The 20,574-nt window shown below is 46.7% G+C and overlaps 1 protein-coding gene across 1 annotated transcript in view; it reads left to right on the forward strand.

Annotated features, from left to right (window-relative positions):
• The window catches only part of LOC144180129 (uncharacterized), a 31,286-nt gene extending 13,170 nt beyond the window's left edge, over positions 1-18,116 (forward strand). The window contains exons 4-5 of the mRNA XM_077708521.1: positions 13,999-14,168; positions 18,006-18,116. Coding sequence (XP_077564647.1) covers positions 13,999-14,168; positions 18,006-18,116 — 281 coding nt within the window. The remainder of the gene's footprint in view (positions 1-13,998; positions 14,169-18,005) is intronic.
• Positions 18,117-20,574: the final 2,458 nt, after the last annotated feature.

Genomic DNA, 20,574 nt, shown 5'->3' on the forward strand with positions numbered 1-20,574 from the left:
AGATGAAAAAGCCGAAAGGGCTGGCCCGTAGCAGACGGCAGTCTGTGGGAGCGCAATAGCGGAAGTACGTCACCGCTGAGGAGCGGAGCATCATGGGAGGGGAGGCCAACAGCGAAGAAACAGTTGAAAGGAGGAGGAAATACGGCGCGACGATAATTCGCGGTTTTTGATTTACGATTTCTCAGCTAATACTCATCGCTTTAACAAAATTCTTGCAGGAGGAGATTGCTAATACATTGCTTTATTTGGTTACATGTACATCCATGCATCGGCGGAAGGCATTTCAGGACCCCTTTAAGACGACCTCATCTGTTCATGCGTACTCCGCTAGCCCACCAATACCTGCTTGCTTTTCCGTGCGAGTAAAAGCCTTAAGGGTTGTTTGTGGTGATAGATTCCATTCATCCATTTCTGATGTAGTCCCACCTTGAGAAATGTCCCCAGTCGCGTGTGATATTTCTTTTAAACATATCGACAAAAATGCACCGAAAGAACTTATTGTAGGAACTTATCTAATTGATTGGCATAAATTGGTCGCAGTTAGCATAGAACCGGGTCAATTCGAGATCTATGGAAGATGCTTTTACCCTGCAGTGGGCGTAGACAGGCAGGTGGTGACGATGATGATCTAAATAAAACTCTAACACCTCTTCATCACTCCAAACTAAAAATATTTGTTTTGCTGGGTTGCGGGGCACAGTGGCATTCTTGGGAACGAAATATGTCAGCAGAGTGCCGCTGTGGCTGCTCTCTGCAGATGAGCGGGAGTACCGTGAGTTCTGTACCTTCACCTAAAACCACATGTACGAAGGGATCTTAAGTCTTCACAGCCAGCATGGAACACGCAAGCAGACAACAAACTGCGCACCATAAATCGACATTTAGGTAGGTACATAACCCCTATAAAAAGCAACACACGACGTTGCCTTTGCTAGGCTACGTATAGGGCACACTCATCTGACACATTCACACCACTTCACCGGAACCTCAAGGCCTCCATGTAGCAGGTGTGGATAGGGCTTATCCGCGGTTGACATCCTAATTACATGTAACGCACTCGATACAACACGACAAAGAAATTTCCGTGAACTCTACATACGACACATTCCACAGCATCCATCACACTTTTTATGCAGCGATTCAATGGTTTCTTTCCAACGATTCTTTAAGCACTTATTAGAAGGTAAATGTTTGAACCTTCTTTCCTACCACGCATAATCACAACCTGGCCTTCTACAAGAGCCATGCTCATTGTCCTTATTTGATTTTACTTTTGTTTTTGCTAACCGATTTAACATTCAATTTTTTATCTCTGTTAGTTTAGCACTGTTTCGTTGGGGCTCGTTTCCCCAGTAACCCCTGAGCCATAAAATCCAGCCATTACCTTCTATTTAAGATAAGATAAGATAAGAAGTTTATTCGTCCAAATAAAAACATACATGTGCATATCCAGCCAGCATCTAAGCCCTGAGGCTTGTGTGCTAGGCTGGGCAGTCTCGGTTGAAAGCAGTTAAGCCAAAAACCAGATAATCTACTGGCAAGGAATACAACCTACAACATAAGCATACAGGTACAAAAACCGTAGAACCAGAAGACAAAAAACACAGCCTAGAACATACTCATGCAAATACAGCCTAGAAAGGGAAGTGTTCTTTCTTTCAGAGAACACACAGTCAATAGTAAACTACAATCTGATCTTATACAGGAGATAACAAATCCTGATATTAAAAGGAGCAATCGATTTTAAAACTACAGGCCGTACAGTCATCCTACTTTCAAGCTAGTCACACATTCTCTTAGGTATTTTTTTATATCCGGAAATTACGTGAGGCTATCATCTGTGTGTATTTTATTGAAGGAAAGTGGGACGTAGTAGTCTCGAGTTCTTTTACCGTTGTTCGTATATATTCTCGGGACATTAAATCTATCAACGTGTCTTAGAGGGCGTGGTTTTATTTTTGGTGATTTAAAATTGAGAGAGAAGTAATTTTTAACGAGTGCATCGAACATAAATTTATCTTGCACAGGAAGCAATGTAAAATGCATTATAACGGCTGAAATATCTTCCCCATGTTGGGACGTTCCGTAGGCGAGATTAAAAGAAATTTTACGAATGACTTTGTTAATAGCGTTTAATTTGTATGCAGACGCCTGACCGTAAATGGTTATTCCGTATCTTAATACAGATTCCCCTAAACTTTTATAAACCATCTTTCTAACAGAGATGTGAGAAATCGACCTGAAGGTATACAAGTAAACACATACCAGCCTTAAACGTTTCGCAATAAACTCAATATGGGAGCACCAGGATAATGTATCATCAAAGTGTAAACCAAGATATTTCATACTACTTGTAAGTTTAAGAGGAGGGCAAGAGCAGGACTGGCATTTGCTATTGTGTAGGTAAACAGGATGTGATGCCGTGATTGTTTGTGAGGACTGTGAAAACATAAAAAAAGTTGTTTTAGAGTTGTTTATAAAAATTCTGTTGGCGGCGTACCAATCTAGCAAAGAAATAACGTCCTTTTGAAAGATGCGTGCACCTTCGTTATACTCTGATCATGGCAAAGCAAGAGCAGTATCGTCTGCATATAAATATATTGCCGATTTAAGCGTGACTCTAATTATATCATTAATGTAGAGGTTAAACAACAACGGCCCCAGAACTGAGCCTTGGGGCACTCCGCATTTCACTCTCAATGGTTTGCTGAAACAGTCACCCACTTTCGCATATTGCAAACGGTCGGAAAAATAATTTCGGAAAAATGTGAGGTATGGACCTCTGAAACCAAAATTGTCTAATTTTTGAAGAAGCACCAAATGGTCAATAGTGTCAAAAGCCTTTTCCAGATCAACAAACAGTGTGAGGACAATGTTGTTTTTGTCAATTTCCCTACAAATAAAGTCATTCAATTCTTCCAGCAAGCTCGTGGTGCTCAGACCGCTACGAAATCCATACTGAGCATTACTGATTAAATTATATTTCGTACAAAATGACGTCATGTTTACGTGTATTATTTTTTCCAGAATACAGGCCAACGAGTTTATTATGGCGATTGGCCTATAATTACTATAGCTGCCTCTGGGGCCTTTTTTGTATAAAGGCCTGACTACGCTGCTTTTGAGTTCCTTAGGAATTTGACCTGTCAATAATATTTGGTTGATAATGTACAGCAGAAGAGTTTTGATGCTGTTGAAATTGCGTATCAAATCTGTGATCCTAATTTTGTCTCTTCCTGGAGACTTCGTATTCGACATCGATTGGAGAATTCTCCATAAATCATCTTCATTGACTGTTGGCATGTATGCGGAGTTAACAGAAGATTTGGTTGATTTAAACACATTCCTCATTACCTTATTACTTGTAAGATTGTTTATAGATTCAACAAAGCGCTGATTAAAGTTATTGGCCAGAATCACCGAACTTGTACTGGGAAATGCATCCTGAAGTGTTTTATCAATATTTCTTTTTGGTGGCTTGCCAATAATATTATTTACCAAATCCCAGGTTTTCCGCGCATTTTTACGACATGCGGAAAACCTGCTTAGTTGATAGTACTTTTTTGCCCGCCTAATTTTTGCGGTAATTTTATTTCTCAGCTCTCTAAATTCTAGTCTTGCAGCGACATCATGAGGATTGTTGTGACATTTTTGTTGTAGTTTACTTTTTAGATAACAAAGGTTTATTATTTCCTGATCTATACACGGGGTGCTAGGGTTTCTTAGCCTTAAATTCACTTTTTTTCCCGCTTTTTTTGTATATTTCCTCAAACTTCTGAACGGCTAGCTCGTAAGCTTCTGTATGGTGTCGAGTGATGAGCGAATCCCAATCAAATGAACTTATTTGTTTATCAACTTCAACGTTACTGATTATAGTGGTATTCTCAGTCATCGGTTGTACACTTGAGACTACTTCACCTAGCACTGTAAGGTTACAAAATAGGGATCAGCCACTTTTTTTTGACAATGCTGCCTAGCAAATCTCTATTGGCAATAGTTGTCGAGATATGATCCATGGATGTTCGGGTAAGCTTATATCCAAGTAGTTCCTCTCTTGCGTATCCATTTATATGGTTTTCCATTCCATAACATGCCAACAGGGTTAGATAGTCTACTGTTGCTGGTTTATATTAGCTTTTACGTATATATAAAATCACCGGCAAGTATAATTTGTTTAGAAGCGCCATACTTTCCTAGAAATTGTGACAGTTCATCTAAAAAAACTGGGATATTTTTGTTAGGGGGCCTGTATACACCACAGACCAGATATTCTTCGTTAGCCTTTGTCATCAGTATACCCAAAATCTCGGCCTCACTGAAAACCACATCAATGTGGTCACATAACGAATCATTCCTGACATACACGAGGATACCTCCACCTCTTCTATCTCTCCGGCATACTGCAAAATTTTGGAAATCTTTTATTTGAAACTGAGAACAGGAGTCCTCAGTTATATTAATTTCAGTTAGGAATATTACTGATTTCGGCATTGGCTAACTTAGATGACAGGGCTGTAGAAGACCTCACAGAGCATTTCAACGTCTTCTGGCGCACAGGCAAGCTTCCCATCTCCTGGAAGACAGTCGAGGTGCGACTGATCCCGAAACCAGGCAAATCCCCACAGATAGATAATCTTCGGCCGATTTCGTTAACATCCAGCGTGGGGAAAATCATGGAGGGATAATTTTTCTACGACTTCAGCAATACCTCGATGAAACCCAGCACATTCCCAACTCGATGTTTGGATTCAGAAAGCACCTGAGCACACAAGACATCCTGATTCAAATCAAGGAGGACATACTCGTTCCGGCCACGAGACACTGCCCCCGGACCATACTCACCCTTGACCTAAAGGCAGCGTTTGATAACGTGGCGCACAACGCAATCCTCAATAACCTGGAAAGAACAGGCTGCGGAGAGAGGGCGTACAACTACATTTCCGATTTCCTCTCCAACCGCCAAGCTGTCATAAACATAGGGGATGTCTCCTCTGATCCAATTACTCTTGGGGACAGGGGGACACCTCAGGGGTCTGTTCTATCCCCCATGCTTTTCAATATAGCACTGATAGAGCTGCCGAAACGACTAGAGAAGATCCCCAACATAAAGCATGGCCTTTACGCCGACGATATTACTATCTGGACTGGCACAGATTTTGATCGGCGGCCTCCAAGACACACTCCAACAGGCAACTGATACCGTCAATCAGTATGCCAAAGAGTGCGGACTAATATGCGCTCCGAAAAAATCTGAACTTCTGGTCGTACGCAGACGACGCACAAAGAAAGACAAAGACGACATCCAAGTCACACTGGAAGGCCATCCCATCAGGCCTACAAAGGCGATACGAATACTTGGACTTGATATCCAGGCGGACACAAGGAACAACGAACTGATTCAGAAACTAAAGACTACCGTCTAACAGGTCACCCAGATGTTACGCAGGGTGCAGAACAGACAAAGAGGGATGAAAGAGGAAGACACCACCAGATTGGTCCAGGCCTTCATTCTATCGCGCATTATCTACGGGGCCCCGTACGTAACTCTGACCAAAACCGAGGAGGAGCAGCTCAACGTCATTATACGGAAAGCCTACAAAGAAGCACTGGGTATCCCCACGAGCGCTTCGACTGCTCGACTACTCAAATTAGGCATCCACAACACTGCATCAGAATTAATCGAAGGACACCTCTCCAGCCAAAAATTACGACTTGAACTCACACTTGCAGGCAGAAAGCTCTTGACAAAACTTCAATGGACGCCTCAAGGACAGCTACAACCCCGACCTCTTGCGCCAGATATGAGGCAGCACATACACATTAAACCAATTCCCCACAATATGCCCCCGGAACATCATGCAGGAAGAAGACAGGCCAGGGCCGAAGCTCTAGAGAAAATTTACGGTAAAGACGAAGGGACGGTTTACACCGACGCAGCAAGCAGTAACCATAAGAGAGCAATGGTGGCAGTAGTAACATCGAGAAACAAATGCCTCACCAGCGCAACCATCCCCAAAACTACCCCTCACGAAGCAGAAGTGGCCATAGCGCTTGCCATAACCCAGACCAAGGCAACAACGATAATTTCTGACTCGCAGCAGGCCTGCAGAAGATTTACTTTTGGATCGGTAACCCCCACAGCATACCGCATCCTGAGCACAAACCCCCCGAAACGGCACGTCACGATAGTCTGGGCGCCGGCACACTCCTCCCTCGCGGGCAACGAATTCGCCCACGCGACGGCCGGCGCACTCGCCCACCAGGCCCCGGAAGGAGAACCTGACCCCACCCCTGTTGTGACTTACCGTAACATTACCCAGTATTACCGGCTAGAACGTAGACTCTATCCACCACCTCACCCACAATTAAGTAAAAAACAAGGCTCGACACTTCGCTTACTTCAAACAAACGCGTACCCTCACCCAGTCCGGCTCCATATGCAATTCCCCAGTCAGCATCCACCTCAATGCAAGTTCTGTGGAAAATCAGGCTCCCTATATCACGTAGTCTGGGAATGTAGCCAAAACCCGGACTTGCCACCCCCTTTCCCTAGCCCCAACCTCGAGCAGTGGGAGACAGCGCTGTCCAGCGCACACCTCGCCGACGAGGTCATGCTGACGGAGAGGGCGGAACATGCGAAGACGACGCTTGGACTTCTGGACTAAGAAGCCATCCCCAGGCATATAACTGCTCAATAAAGTTTTCCTCTCTCTCGGCATGTATTATCGACGAAAAGTATCTCATACACAAATGATCTATCAAAACGCCGGCTACGAAAGGAATAGCTAGCAAGAACTACACAGGACAGCCCAACCCCAATTTGGACAACGACATTCAAATCTTCGACGTCAAGGCAGCACTTGCAAAACCAGACATCGAAAACCTCCGCCCGATCTCCCTCACCTCTTGTGTGGGGAAGCTACTCGAGCATATCATCCTCGAAAGACTTCAATCCTACCTGGAAGAAACAAACAAGATGCCATCAACCATGTTTGGTTTCCGCCGTCACCTTTGAACCCAGGACATCCTCCTGCAGATAAAAGAAAATGTAATGGGCCAAGCCAACCGTCACACTCCGAAAGCCATCCTGGCCTTGGACCTGAAAGGGGCTTTCGATAACGTCACTCACCAAGCGATTCTGACCAACCTGAACAGCCTTGACTGCGGAACACGGACTTACAATTACGTCCGAGATTTTTTATCAAATAGAAAAGCCATCCTCAAGCTTGGTGACTTGTCCTCCGGTACCATTGACGTGGTTGGCAGAGGCACACCACAAGGAGCGGTTTTATCTCCCCTACTTTTTAACATAGCCCTTATAGGCCTACCTACCATCCTGGGGGCTATCCCGGATCTGCACCACGGCTTATATGCCGATGATATTACAGTGTGGACAGGCAAGGGTTCGGTAGGCGAGATGCAGGACCGTCTCCAGCTGGTCGCTGATGCTGTGAGTGACTACGCAAGGACGTGCGGGCTTTCCTGCTCACCACACAAGTCCGAACTTCTTATGGTCGGAAAGAGAAGAAGAAAAAAAGTCCAAGATCCCGGCATCCAGATCACCCTGGACGGCCATACCATCCTACCGTCACCTCACATGAAAGTCCTCGGTATGACTTTTCAAGAGGACTGTTCAAACACCATTCTTCTTAACCGGCTCAGTCACACAACGGGACAAATTACCCACATGCTCCGAAGAATAACCACCAAAGCGAGGGGAATGAAGGAGGCGGACACCCTTCGTCTGGTAGAGGCCTTCGTCATCTCACGCATTACCTACGCCATTCCCACTGCTATAATAAGCAAGCGCGACTTGGCCAAAATTGACACCATGATCCGGAAAGCCTATAAGAATGCTCTGAGGCTCCCTATTAGTACCTCGACCGACAGGCTTCTGAAATTGGGCCTACATAACACGGCCGCCGAACTAGTCGAGGCTCACCTCGCCAGCCAGCGTCTGCGACTAAGCACGACGCCCTGCGGGAGGAGTCTCCTCACCAGACTGGGAATGGCGTCCCCCGAAGAAAGATCCCAGCAAGTACGCGACGTACCTCCAAAAATAAGAACAAACATTGAGGTTGCACCTATACCCCGCAAGATGGACCCTACTCACCACGCAGGGAGAAGAGAATCAAGAGCGCGCACTCTCGACAAACGACACAGGGACCGAGACCGCACGGTTTACACCGACTCCGCCGACTACGCCAGAAGGGGAGCCATGACCGCCGTGGTTACTTCAACAGAGAACCACCTCACCAGCATCACCTTGCCCTTCACAACCACTACCCAGGCAGAGGAAGCGGCCATTGCTCTGGCCATCTCCCAGACAAATGCGGATACCGTTATTACGGACTCGCAACAGGCTTGCCGAAACTTACTTCGTGGTAGAATTTCCAAAACGGCTCTGAACATCCTGCTGCAAAAGGCACCCGAAAGAAAAGTGAAGATTGTTTGGATGCCAGCCCACTCAACCCTCAAGGGCAACACGACCGCCCATGACATCGCCCGAGATCTATCCCGCCAGGCGACACGAGGGTGTAGGTTAGAGACTGCGTGTCCTTTGGTTACGTATCAAGACATAACGGGGTACTACAGGTGCCAAAGAATGATCTATCCACCCGGTCATGAATCCCTAACCAAAGAGCAGGAGCACTGCCTCCGGCTAATCCAAACAAATACGTTTCCTCATCCGTCAAAACTTCACTTGCTCCATCCCACTCAGTACTTCCGGCTGTGCAAATTTTGCGCTTCCCCGGGCACCCTGTACCATATGGTATGGAAGTGTTCGGCAAACCCCAAAATTTCAAGAATCGGGCACCCTTCCCGTGAGCAGTGGGAGAAGGAGCTGTCCAGCTCCGGTCTTGATTCCCAGCTTAGGCTGGTGGAAAGGGCCGTAGCGGCAGGGGTCTCCAATGGAGTCCTGGAATGAGGGCCCCACATGTTCATGGTGGGAAAAGCGCTACAGTAACAAGGACAAGTGAGTACACGGGACAAAGCGCTACTAGCAACTGAAGATTTTATTACTGAAAAAACATACATATATACAAGGAATAAACGCCACAGTCATCACTTCAAATTTTACAATCTACCATCTGAAAATATCAAGCCGCACCGACAACCAAACATTTTATACATATTCACACCGCACGTGCGCTGACAAGAAAGGCGCCACACAATTTTTCAACCCTGATTTAAAAAGGCATACTCAGTGTCAGACAGCAAGACCGATGGTTGGCTGACACATTCATTCCCTTCTTTCTTTATACGGAAAGCTTCTATTATTTCTCTTGTTAGTCGTTTTTTGTGTTTATCAACGATTAACGTATCTCGCAGTTTTGGGCGGCATTTGCAGTCTTTGCAATGAACGGCCAAATGTGAATACGGTGACCCTTTTAACGAGCTCTGATGTTCGCGAAGGCGTACGTTCAGGCATCGGCCGGTCTGTCCTACGTAACCGATGGTGTGATGGTTTCTGATGCCTTCAGCGTAGATGTTGTTGACCTGTATTATTCCATTCCGCATGCACCTTTGCTACAAAGTGTGACAGAGTGCATCACCAATGATAATGACGAAGTTGGGTTCCGTAATGCTTGTGGGATTTCTGTCGAAGGTTTCCTAGAGTTGCTTGCGCTATATCTCAGATCGACACTGGTCGCGTGGGGAGGAAAAATGTACGTACAGAAAGCAGGCATTTGCATTGGTTCTCGTGTTGCCCCAGTTCTTTGCAATATTTTTCTGAGCAAAGTTGACAGAACAATTGAAACTGAACTGGAGGGCATGAATCTGAAGTTGTTTAGGTTTGTTGACGATTATCTTGTTTTGGTCAGGAACACCGCGGTTACAAATACGCTCATAGATGTCATGAAGGTTTTCAAGAGAAAGGGGCTTGGCCTTGAGTACACGTTCGAGGTAACAAAGCAACGCGAGCTTCAATTTTTAGACATTTTGATTAGGTTTCTGCCCACCCACACCTGCTGGATGTACCACCCTAGGTCCACCAAAAGTTTGATAAGCTACGAATCGGCCCATTCAAAGCTAGTAAAAAATGGCGTCGCCATTTCCTGCATCAGATCTGCGTTAACAAAATCCTGCGAACATTTGGTGGAACAAAGTGTCGCCGCTCAGGTAGACCGGTTAAGAGCGGCCGGCTTTCCAGATGAGTGTGTTCTGTTGGCGTGCGAGAGGAATCGCCGAGAGGTTAAAAGGCCAGGGAGCACCGATCAGAGCAGGGAAAAGGAAGCAGATTCCGGCAAAGAGAAGATAGCGGTGATTCCGTACCTTCATGGCACGTCTCATCGCCTAAAGAAGATAGCGTCGAGATATGGGGTGCGCGTGGTGTTTTCAGCGAAAAACAAACTGGCGAAAATTTGCCCAGCGGTGCAAAGGGTGGCAGAAAAGAAAGCAACAAGGAAGAAGGGATGTGGTAGGAAACACGGCACGAAGTTTTTAGAGTGCAAAAAAGACGTAGTATACAGCATTCCATTAACGTGTGGAAAGAAATACGTAGGACAGACCGGCCGATGCCTGAACGTACGCCTTCGCGAACATCAGAGCTCGTTAAAAGGGTCACCGTATTCACATTTGGCCGTTCATTGCAAAGACTGCAAATGCCGCCCAAAACTGCGAGATACGTTAATCGTTGATAAACACAAAAAACGACTAACAAGAGAAATAATAGAAGCTTTCCGTATAAAGAAAGAAGGGAATGAATGTGTCAGCCAACCATCGGTCTTGCTGTCTGACACTGAGTATGCCTTTTTAAATCAGGGTTGAAAAATTGTGTGGCGCCTTTCTTGTCAGCACACGTGCGGTGTGAATATGTATAAAATGTTTGGTTGTCGGTGCGGCTTGATATTTTCAGATGGTAGATTGTAAAATTTGAAGTGATGACTGTGGCGTTTATTCCTTGTATATATGTATGTTTTTTCAGTAATAAAATCTTCAGTTGCTAGTAGCGCTTTGTCCCGTGTACTCACTTGTCCTTGTTACTGTAGCGCTTTTCCCACCATGAACATGTACCAACACGCCCAACTCGCAGTTCTTCTGAGGGCCCCACACCACATTACGATGCTCCCAATAAAGTTTATCCTCCTCCTCCTCCTGGCTGATTCTGCCCCGTTTTTGAGAAACAAGAAATTCCGCACTTCTGCTTGACGTCCCTCAAGCAACTAAGTTAACAGCGCGACCACAGTGATACCGCCGTTGATGCAGCCTACAAATCGGCTTATATTTTTATGTTCTGTCGATTTTTGTCCGCGGATCGACGGCGAGCAGTTTTACCAAAATACCTTACCTTTTTCTTATGCATTAGTAATATCAGGCTGCCTCTCCTGCAGTTGCAGCAGCTTTACAAAGCAGCGAGCTTCGCATTTGTCTGCTGGGGTACTACTGTTGGCGTTGTAAGTTCCCTAAAGGAGTACTGACACGAAATTTCGAAGCCGAGATAACTATGTAAAACGGTTCCTTTTTATCAGGAGATATCTCCCAGCAAGTTTCAACAGCAACCGTTCAGCGAAACATATTTAAAATCCATTTTAATCTTCGCCCGCACGAGAAAGGCCAGAGCGGGTCGACGTGACATCATCTGCTACGTGCCCCAAACTGTCGACGCCGGGGCTCCCGTGACGAAGCCGACGCGCTGGCTGTGGTTGGCGCGCGCTGCTCGGGCGTGTGTGCACGTCATGGTTTTGGGACTGACGTCATGCTGCCCGGGCCTGTGGGGACGGCGAAGACCTCGGCCGGTGTGGGCGCGCGCGTGCGCTCGCTCGCGCGCGCTTCCAGAGAGGCAGCGATACGGCAAGAATGGTGACGCCATGTGATACATGCTGTCATGGCGGCCGCTCGGCGTTTTTCAGTCGAAACCGAAACTGGCACGAATAAACGACGCCGTAAATGAATGTTTACGCTGCGCTCGACCGTCTAATCTGTCATTCTATGATTAGTGGGCTGGTAGGCACGCATAGCAGCGAAAAAAAGTAACATAAAAATTTCGTGTCAGTACTCCTTTAAAGGGGCAGACAACCGATTTTTGTCGAGTATGTGCTCGTTATCCCAAATGAAAGGGCATCTCTTAAAGCACCTTAACGAGAAACGGTTTCCCTGAGAACACCCTAGAACTTTTTAAATCGAACGTTTTACATCTATAAGCCATGTGTCCCAAAAATCATGCTGGCAACCACGACATACAGTAGCGTGGGAACATACTTTTGTGTGTACGCGAGAGCAAAAGCGATATTTAAAAACTTGTCTTCAGCTAAAAAAAGTGAATGGCAGGCTTTGTTATTCCTTTATCTGTTTTTATATCTCACTAGTTTATTCTGCACGAAGACGCCATCTGTTGTGATGGACGATAAGCAGAATCTGGCTTCACGTTGTGGAGGTCGGCAGTTTGATTCTCTCCGGGTGCGTCCTGTCTTTTTAAGCTGCTGTTGGGGTATTTGGAAACTGAAATTGAATATTTCGGCACAAAAAACGCCCCTGACTCAGGCAGAATCACAAAAGCTCCTTCACTGGGTCTCTTTACTTATAGCTGCCGTTGATTCTGGGCATGGAGGCTCAGTTAATTCATCACACTGAGAGCAACCCTGCGGCGGCGGGCGGCGTGTCTTAAAAAATTAAAATAATGTTAAAAAATACATGTACAATTACAACTTATACAAATAGTTGTGTTCAAAGGTTTTCAATAACTGAATACACTTTTCAGCAGCCGCAGTAGCTGCTAGGTTGGCAGGTCACGTGACCGGGACACATATTGTAGTGTCGAGTTTCTACACTACGAACCGCCACCCTTCCGATTTAGGAAAGTTTGGTTCCAAATAAAAATTAATTCCGCCAGTATGTTTATAAATTGCTTTTGGTTACCGGGCTATACAAAACGCTGGCTTTCATTTGGGATAGAGAAAATACACTCGACAAAAATCGGTTGTCTGTCCCTTTAATATACTTTCCTCGGTATAACGTAAAAGGCAAATTACCAAAGTTTGTGTTTTGCTCCTTACACTTCTTGCGTGGACGGCACCCTGCTCAATCGGACTTTGTGTCCTGCAATCGTTTGGCTTTGCCGATTGCGTATGTTAAAACCGAAGATTGTGAAAACTTTCCTTCATTGCTAATTGGGTGGAATTGAGAAGAGCACGAGATATGGACAGTGCTGAATTTTGATTCAGTACATAGAGCAAACAAAAATATCTTTTTCTAATTTCAAGTGCGCGGTAATATTCGCGCAAATTTTGTCACTTTCCTATCGTGTATGACAACAGCTAAATTCGATGAGAGTGGTTCGTTCTTGCTTTTTTAAGGCACCACTTTTCCATGGCAACGTGATTGCTCTTAGCCACCTTTCTTGCAAATAATTGCAAGATCAGCTTTATATAATTACACTGACACATTCTTTGGTAACCAGAATGCTCTAACGTAGACACTACTAGTGGGGCGAACGATTAATTGTTGAGCCTTCTTTTCGCACTTTTCCTTTCATCTTTGAGACCTATCACTCCAAATCGCAAATACTTTTCCTCTAAAAGGAGCTGCGCCATGCCATTCCTTATATGTGACGCATACGTTGCTAATCACTGGATATGTAATCCATATTGCGGGGAGATAACCACTATATTTTCGTACACGTATGTATACACACTTAAGCCCGTTGCATGTTTGGAATTCGCGCGGTTCTGGTCAGGCAACATATCAAGCGTAAAATTTTCATGAAACATTGATACATGACTTCTTTTTGTGTTTATCTGCCTGCCATGAAGGCAAAGCCTCAATTTTATCTTGGAATCTTAAACACTCTCTGTGACTATTTCCATATCTCTAAGTAGCTTTGCCGCATTAGGCTGCAAACCACCAGGAAACTGCCCACTTGACACTTCAATGTGTTAACGCATAAGTGAGTTCAATTGTCCAATCAATTACCGGGTTTCCTCTTCTGCTGTCGCCTCGCCATATATGTTTTAGTCTAATCGAACCAGCACTAATTCGCCCCAATTTTCACAACAGGTATAACAGTGCCGAAGCGAAAACACAAGCGAAGCCCCCCCATATCTCCCAAGGCGCTGACTGATAATGACGGTAAGGACAAGTCTGCGGATGTAGGGCACCTATGGAAACCCTCCACTAGCTACAAGGGGTCACACAAGTCTCACGGAAAGTCCTGGGGCGAGGAACCAGTGAGTAGAAGAACCGACAACTGGGCCAGTTGATACTAGATCTTGAACATCCCAAAGTATACACTCGAGATTGGCACAAGAAAGAAATGGGCAAAGGTACGGTTTCTCCATTCCCTTCTTGAGTCTTTCTCGAGTGCGCTACTTTAAGATGTTGAAAACCCGTGAGCTAGACTTTATCGGTAGTCACCGACCCCTCTTGTCGGTGTAGAGGGTATGAAGTAATTGCCAACCTCAGTGACACAACAGGTAAGGCCGCAGGTGCAACTGCCGGTTGTCAACACCCCTATCCTGCATAAGATAAAATGCACAACAGCGTCACTTGCACAGTTTTAGTCACTTTATGGAGCAACCAAAGTTCTCCGGGGTATCCAGACCATGAGACGTCACTGTCAGCGTCCGGTTTGTGCCAACGTTACGAGATTATACAGAAACGTTGGTTTGTGCTGCATTGGATTGAATACCGGCACGTACTGGAAAGAAAGAAGTGCCGCCTTCTTGCCTGCTCATTATCAGCCGTGTTCCCTGAGCCGGTTAACATCTACACTTCCCCTCACTGTTTCCTTTTTCTAGATCCTCGTTTCCTCTTATGTAGCAGCTGAAGTACCATAACAATACCGGAGCATATAAGCTTTGTTTATTCTGCCATGTTCACTTGCCACATAAATGCAGAAGGCCTATGTCTTTCCCACTGACCGACCAATTTTTTAAGGCGAAAAACTTAGATTTATTTTTAAAGGTCCCGTTGAGGCACAAAAAACTCGGATCGCGCACGGGTATAGGGATATATCGGTGGCGGAGGAGGGCTGTGAGAAAGGCCTACGGAGCGAAGTCGGACTTTTGAGGGTACTGTACACTCTTAAAAAAAGGTCGTGGGATTTACTTACAGAACACTAACCAGTTACGTGTCCCAGTATAAACTAGATACTTTGTGGATTTTAAAAATTAGCCATGCATAACCTAGTAAAAATTTCGCGTGACATTTTGTATTGGCTGAGCGTTCAGCGCGACATCGACACATTCAACACGCACATATCACACTTGGACAACCAACAATAAATTGAGCAAGAAAACCAAAGAAATGCACGAGGAGAGTGAGTACGACTCAGTTACTTTAGAAATATATCTGCCCTTCTTGATTTTACAGCCAGCAGCGGAAAGTCATTTGTTAGAGCTGGTGGGCTTGTCTCAAAGATCAAATATTTTAGCGATAATTTTCGAAGTATGCATTTTAATGTTAGCATACACTAGTCAGTATGCGGATTTTCAAAAACTTTTTAATCGGGATTTGGGGTTGGAACAGTGCTGTAGTTGTTGCGTTCAATAATTCCTAGAATTTTGTCACTGTCAGCGAATCCTAGTATCAGTACAGTGAATCGTAGCAAGCAGCAGCTACTAAGTGCACCGTCTAGACTAGTGGCGGTTCCACACCTAGTGGCAGGACCAACGTACCGTTCTGGGGGGTAGTAATGTTCGGAAGGAGTTAGTAACTACAGCCGTTACTACCCTTTTACGAGCTTTTTTTGTTATGAGTGTAGTTCAGGCAGAGGAAAACGTAGGGGCAATAGGAGACTAGATGGTATGTGCAACAGCGGGGCTTCGGAGGAAGGCGGAAATGCCTGCGGCAGCGCAGCAGGGCTAAAGGACAAGGTCGGCAGCGGCTTTAAACAGGAGGGAGATGTCAACGACGGCGCCAGGAGGATGTTCTGAACGCGCCCTGCAGATGGCGCCACCTCGCCTCAGATCTTCACTCCATGTCGCTATGGGCGATGTCGCACCAAGTGCTAGTCACGGGATGGGGGTACGGAGAAAGTACGCCGCGGCGAAAGAGACTAGACAAGCTCTAGGCTGCTCGTCGTAACCATAGGAGGGTTTGTGACTGGGCTAGTTGGTTCATTGCATGAAGTTGAACAGCGAAGGCACGGGACTAAGAGCAGAAGCGACAAACACGGGCGCTGACTAACAACTGTTTATTTTTGGACAGAAAGAAAATTTATACGGGTACAAAATTTGGCATGGTTATCAGAGAACGGATTTCAGAACGTGGGAAGGCATGGCAAACAGGCAGGGAAGATCTTATCCAGCTTGCGCGCGAAGATATGGGCGAAACGTGGGCTCCTCTTATACGGCAAGATACGTGAGTTCCTTATCCAGCAAAGCCACCGACGGTGTGCTGACGCATGACGAACCTCTGCTGTGAATGAGGAATGCCTCGCATATTTCACGTGTGCGCTGGCCTCTATACCTTTTCGGGACACGGCAGGCTTCAAAATCAGGCACGCACGACTTACTAGTTTTCACATGCTGGACAAGCATGCTGCCTGTCCCGGTTTTCGTAACCGGTTTTCGTCGTAACCACATTCCGAAGGAAGCGACTATGGATGAAGCTTTGGCAGCAGCTTAAAGAGAGCAGAAAGTTCAACTGTAAATCACCAAAACATTATACTAGGCTTTCGCATTCCCATTCTTTGAAGTTTATTGATTGTGGGGTATAACGCGACGAAGCTACGCCTATTGCATGAGGTGTGACGTAGTAGAGGACTTCGGCTTCATTTGACCACCTAGGGGTCTTCAACGTGCGCCGAAATCGCGACACACGGGCGTTTTATCGTTTCACCTTCATCTGAAAAGCAACCATCGCGGCCGGTATCGAACCCCCGTCTTTTGGCCCAACACCAGTCTTGAAAGTTATAACCTCTCCCTTATGTTTAAACTCTGAAGACCTGCAGCTCTTGCACAGTGGACAGCGCATACGTCACACAAAGGCGGAGGTAGTCTCCGTCCAACGCATCGCATCCTAAAAGAGGCCCAACACCTATTATGTACAAAGAAACACGTGCAGTTGTTTTAGGAGAAAACGTTTAGACCAAAGATCTCTCTTCACTTAACAAAACGTGCAACCCTCGGCGTACTCACGCATGCTTAGTTCTCTTGCAATGTAGTCAAATCGTTCTAAGCGACGAACACATCGAGGCCGGTTCCGCTAGTTCCAGTGTTTCCTGTCCAGCCTTTCCCCGTCTGCCCGCATCATATCAAAGCACCACCCATTCAAATATATAGGTTTTCTAACGCGCGCGCGCTCTCTCTCTGCCTTCATAATTCTTTTCCTGTCGGCGGCAAACACATAACGCTAAGATTTCTGGTCACGTGTATTGTGTGTTTTTTGTTTCCATTAATTTCCTTGGAACACGCTTAATTTATCTCCACATCGAATTCATCGTCTTGCAAGACTTCGTTTACCGTTCCTTTGTAGCCATGGCGAAGAAGGTATGGCCCACTTGTTCAACATAAACCGCATTCCATGACCCGTGCAAACACAGTTCTGCCGCTTAATTCCAACTAGAATGGCTTCCGTCTGAGTTGGTTCCCTGACCCATGTTGCTGTTGTCTCATCTCTCAGTGCTAACCTTAGTACATTTTTTCCGAGGCCCGCTGATCTGATACAGCTACTCTACTAACAGTATTATTTGCATAGTGATAGTTACCACCTAAAGGTGGGCACGGCTAGACAGAAAGGTTGCTAACTTGTTAATCCGCCCTGTTAATCTGCCCTGTTAATCCGCCGTACGGCTTTGTGCTTAGGTGCTTAGTGAGACCCCAGGTTTGCACCCCGTAGGCAATGACAAGAACCAGACGATTCCATACCACTTTTTGTAAAGAAAAACATGAACTAATGCCGACTATGAACCGCTCATAAAACAGTTTACATCGCATAAGCCGCAAGTCCGCACCTCAAGGCACGGAGAATGTCTTTGCGCTTTGAGACGTGCACACTGTTTCATTCCAACTTTCAAATCCTGCATTTTTAACGCACAGGTATTGGTTGCCGTCCTTGCGCAGTGGGATCCCCGCTCCGTGGTTATGTCGCCGGCTACGGGAGGGATCCCCAGGATGGACATCTTCTCCGAAGATTGCCCGTCCTCCGCAGAATGCGTTTTGAGGCAAGTATGACCAAAAGGCGAAACACATGCGCAGAGAACGGCGCATTTCGGCAAGCCTTTTTCCCCCCCTCTAGAAACCGGGCCCGGAATGGCCACGAACGTGTATGAAGGCTGCCGAACCGGTTTTGGAGAGGAAAAAAAACGTGTGTGGAAACTCTGCATTATCCACACATGTGTTTCGCCGTAGTTTCGCCCTTAGAGAGACCCTGCAAGACACTTATCTTTTCTCTAAATCATAAATGCTTTCAGAACGCACGAAAAAAAAAAAAAAAACACGTCTATTACTTTTAATAGGAAGTCACAAATTACCTGAGTCGAAAAGTTCTGATCTATGCCCATCAGATAACTTCGAAACTTGCTGAGAAGATTTTGCGCCTCTTTCCCGGTATTGGCGCTTTTCGAGTGCTTGAATGACGTCATTAGAGCGGTGTAGCGGCTAATGGTCGGTTTCCTTTTAGTAGCCGCAGTAAACGCACTTAGCATCCGCTTTAAAAAATACCACCACAAAAAGCAGAAACGCAAGACGAATCTGCTGCGACGAAAATATTGCGTAGCGCCGCTCCTTCTTGCGAACAGTTTTCACAGTGATTCCAGCCGGGAAAGAAATGTGGAAAGTGTTTATCGGAAGTGTTGCAGAGTTCCTTTAAAGTGCCCGTGGCCAGCGCCTAGTCTCTTCGTCTGTTTTCAAATGTATTTTAAATAACCAGTTGGTACATTAAGCAGGTGGTAAATGTGAGCTAAAAACGTCCTTTGAATGCACACCACATTGCTTTGTCCATAAACGTCAGCTGGAGCTATGATGATGCGATATCACAAAATGGTGACTGTTAATTTTGGGATCCTCATTTAATTAATGAAAGCCGCCGGTAGCTGAGGTATCGGCGTTGCCTCCGCTTTTAGCTTTGATTGATTGGTCAAACTTTATTATACGAAAGAGTGAGCCCCCTCCGGTGGGGGGGACCCGTCGACGGGAGCGGAGCCTCATTCCCAGGCCCCGTACCGGGCTAGCAACTCCCGCCCACGGGCCGCTAGGCTCACGTGGGCGTTTGCGGAGGGGCTGAGCCGAAGGATCTCCCATCGCTCATTAAGGGGAAGGGGGGAAGGGGAGGGTGTGTCGGGTATTGGTGCCTTTAGTGCGGTGCACTCTAGGATGACGTGTTTTAACGTTCCTTTGCTAGTGTTGCAGAACGGGCACAGCTCGGAGTATTGGTGCGGATACATCTTATGTAGTAGTGTTGGGTGGGCCAGAGACCCTGCCTGTATTCCGCGTATTATCGTCTGGTCCCTGCGGCTGAGGGAGTGATGAGGCTCAGGTAGCGTTTGTCTATTTTCCCTGTACATTGTAATGATATCTTTATACGCAGTGATTGGTGTCAATGAGTCGACCCCCGTCTCCTCCACTTCCCGGCGGGACATGTCTCGGGCGTGATAGTCGGCGATGTTGTTGCCGACCAGGGAGGAGTGCGCGGGGGTCCAAATCAGTTCGACCTCGTTGTCTGGTGTTTTGTGCCGTTTGAGGACGCGTGCCGCCTCGGAGGAGATCAACCCCCCGCGGTAGTTCGCGTAGGCCTTCTTGCTGTCTGTCACGACGTGCGTCGCCCCGGGTTGGATTAGTCCCAATGCAATCGCCATCTCTTCAGCGTTTGTTGCGTTTCTTGTCCTCGTGGACGCCACGGCGACGAGCCTGTCTCTTGTTGTTACTGCCAAAGCGGCCTTGTCGCTTCCCTTGACCAGGGCGGCGTCGACGTACATGACATTGGGGTTGCCTTCCAAGCGCGTTTCCAAAGCCTTGGCGCGCGCTTTTCTCCTCTCGTCATCCTCCCCCGGCGCCATGTTGCGTGGGAGGGGTTTTGTGTTGATCTTGTCTCTCCAATGTTCGGGGACGCGGCCGGACGTTTGCACCGGTTCGGGCCTCCATCCGATCTTTTCCAGTATCCTCCTCCCGTGTTCGGACCCGCTGAGTCGCATCCTCTGATTGGAGAGGTGCGCCTCCACGAGCTCGTCCACTGTGTTGTGGACCCCCATCTCGTACAGCCGTTTGGTCGACGTGTACGCGGGTAGTCCAAGGGCTTGCTTCGTGGCTTTTCTCAAGATGACGTCTAGTTTTGCCTTCTGTGTTCCGGTTAGGTTAAGGTATGGAGCCGAGTAGGTGGTTCTGGTAACCACGAAGGCCTGAACCAAGCGCAGCGCGTCGTTCTCCTTGATGCCCCGATTCTTTTTTGCTACGCGGCGGAGCATGCCGAGGACCTGCTCCGACGTTAGGCATATCTTGTCTACGGCCGCGTCCGCCTTGCCGTCGCTGCGAAGCAACAGCCCCAGGATCCGACACTGTTGAGTGGGTTCGACCTGGATGCTGTCGATCTCGATCTTAAGGCCGCATCTGCTCCTCTTGCCGACGCCCGGCTGGACTACTAACAGCTCGGACTTTTGGGGGGCGCAGCTCAGGCCGCACGACTTGGCGTACTCGT

Source organism: Haemaphysalis longicornis, unplaced genomic scaffold (assembly GCF_048455015.1).
Source record: "Haemaphysalis longicornis isolate Haplotype H1 unplaced genomic scaffold, Haemaphysalis longicornis Haplotype H1 scaffold_4, whole genome shotgun sequence".
NCBI classification, from domain to species: Eukaryota; Metazoa; Arthropoda; class Arachnida; order Ixodida; family Ixodidae; genus Haemaphysalis; species Haemaphysalis longicornis.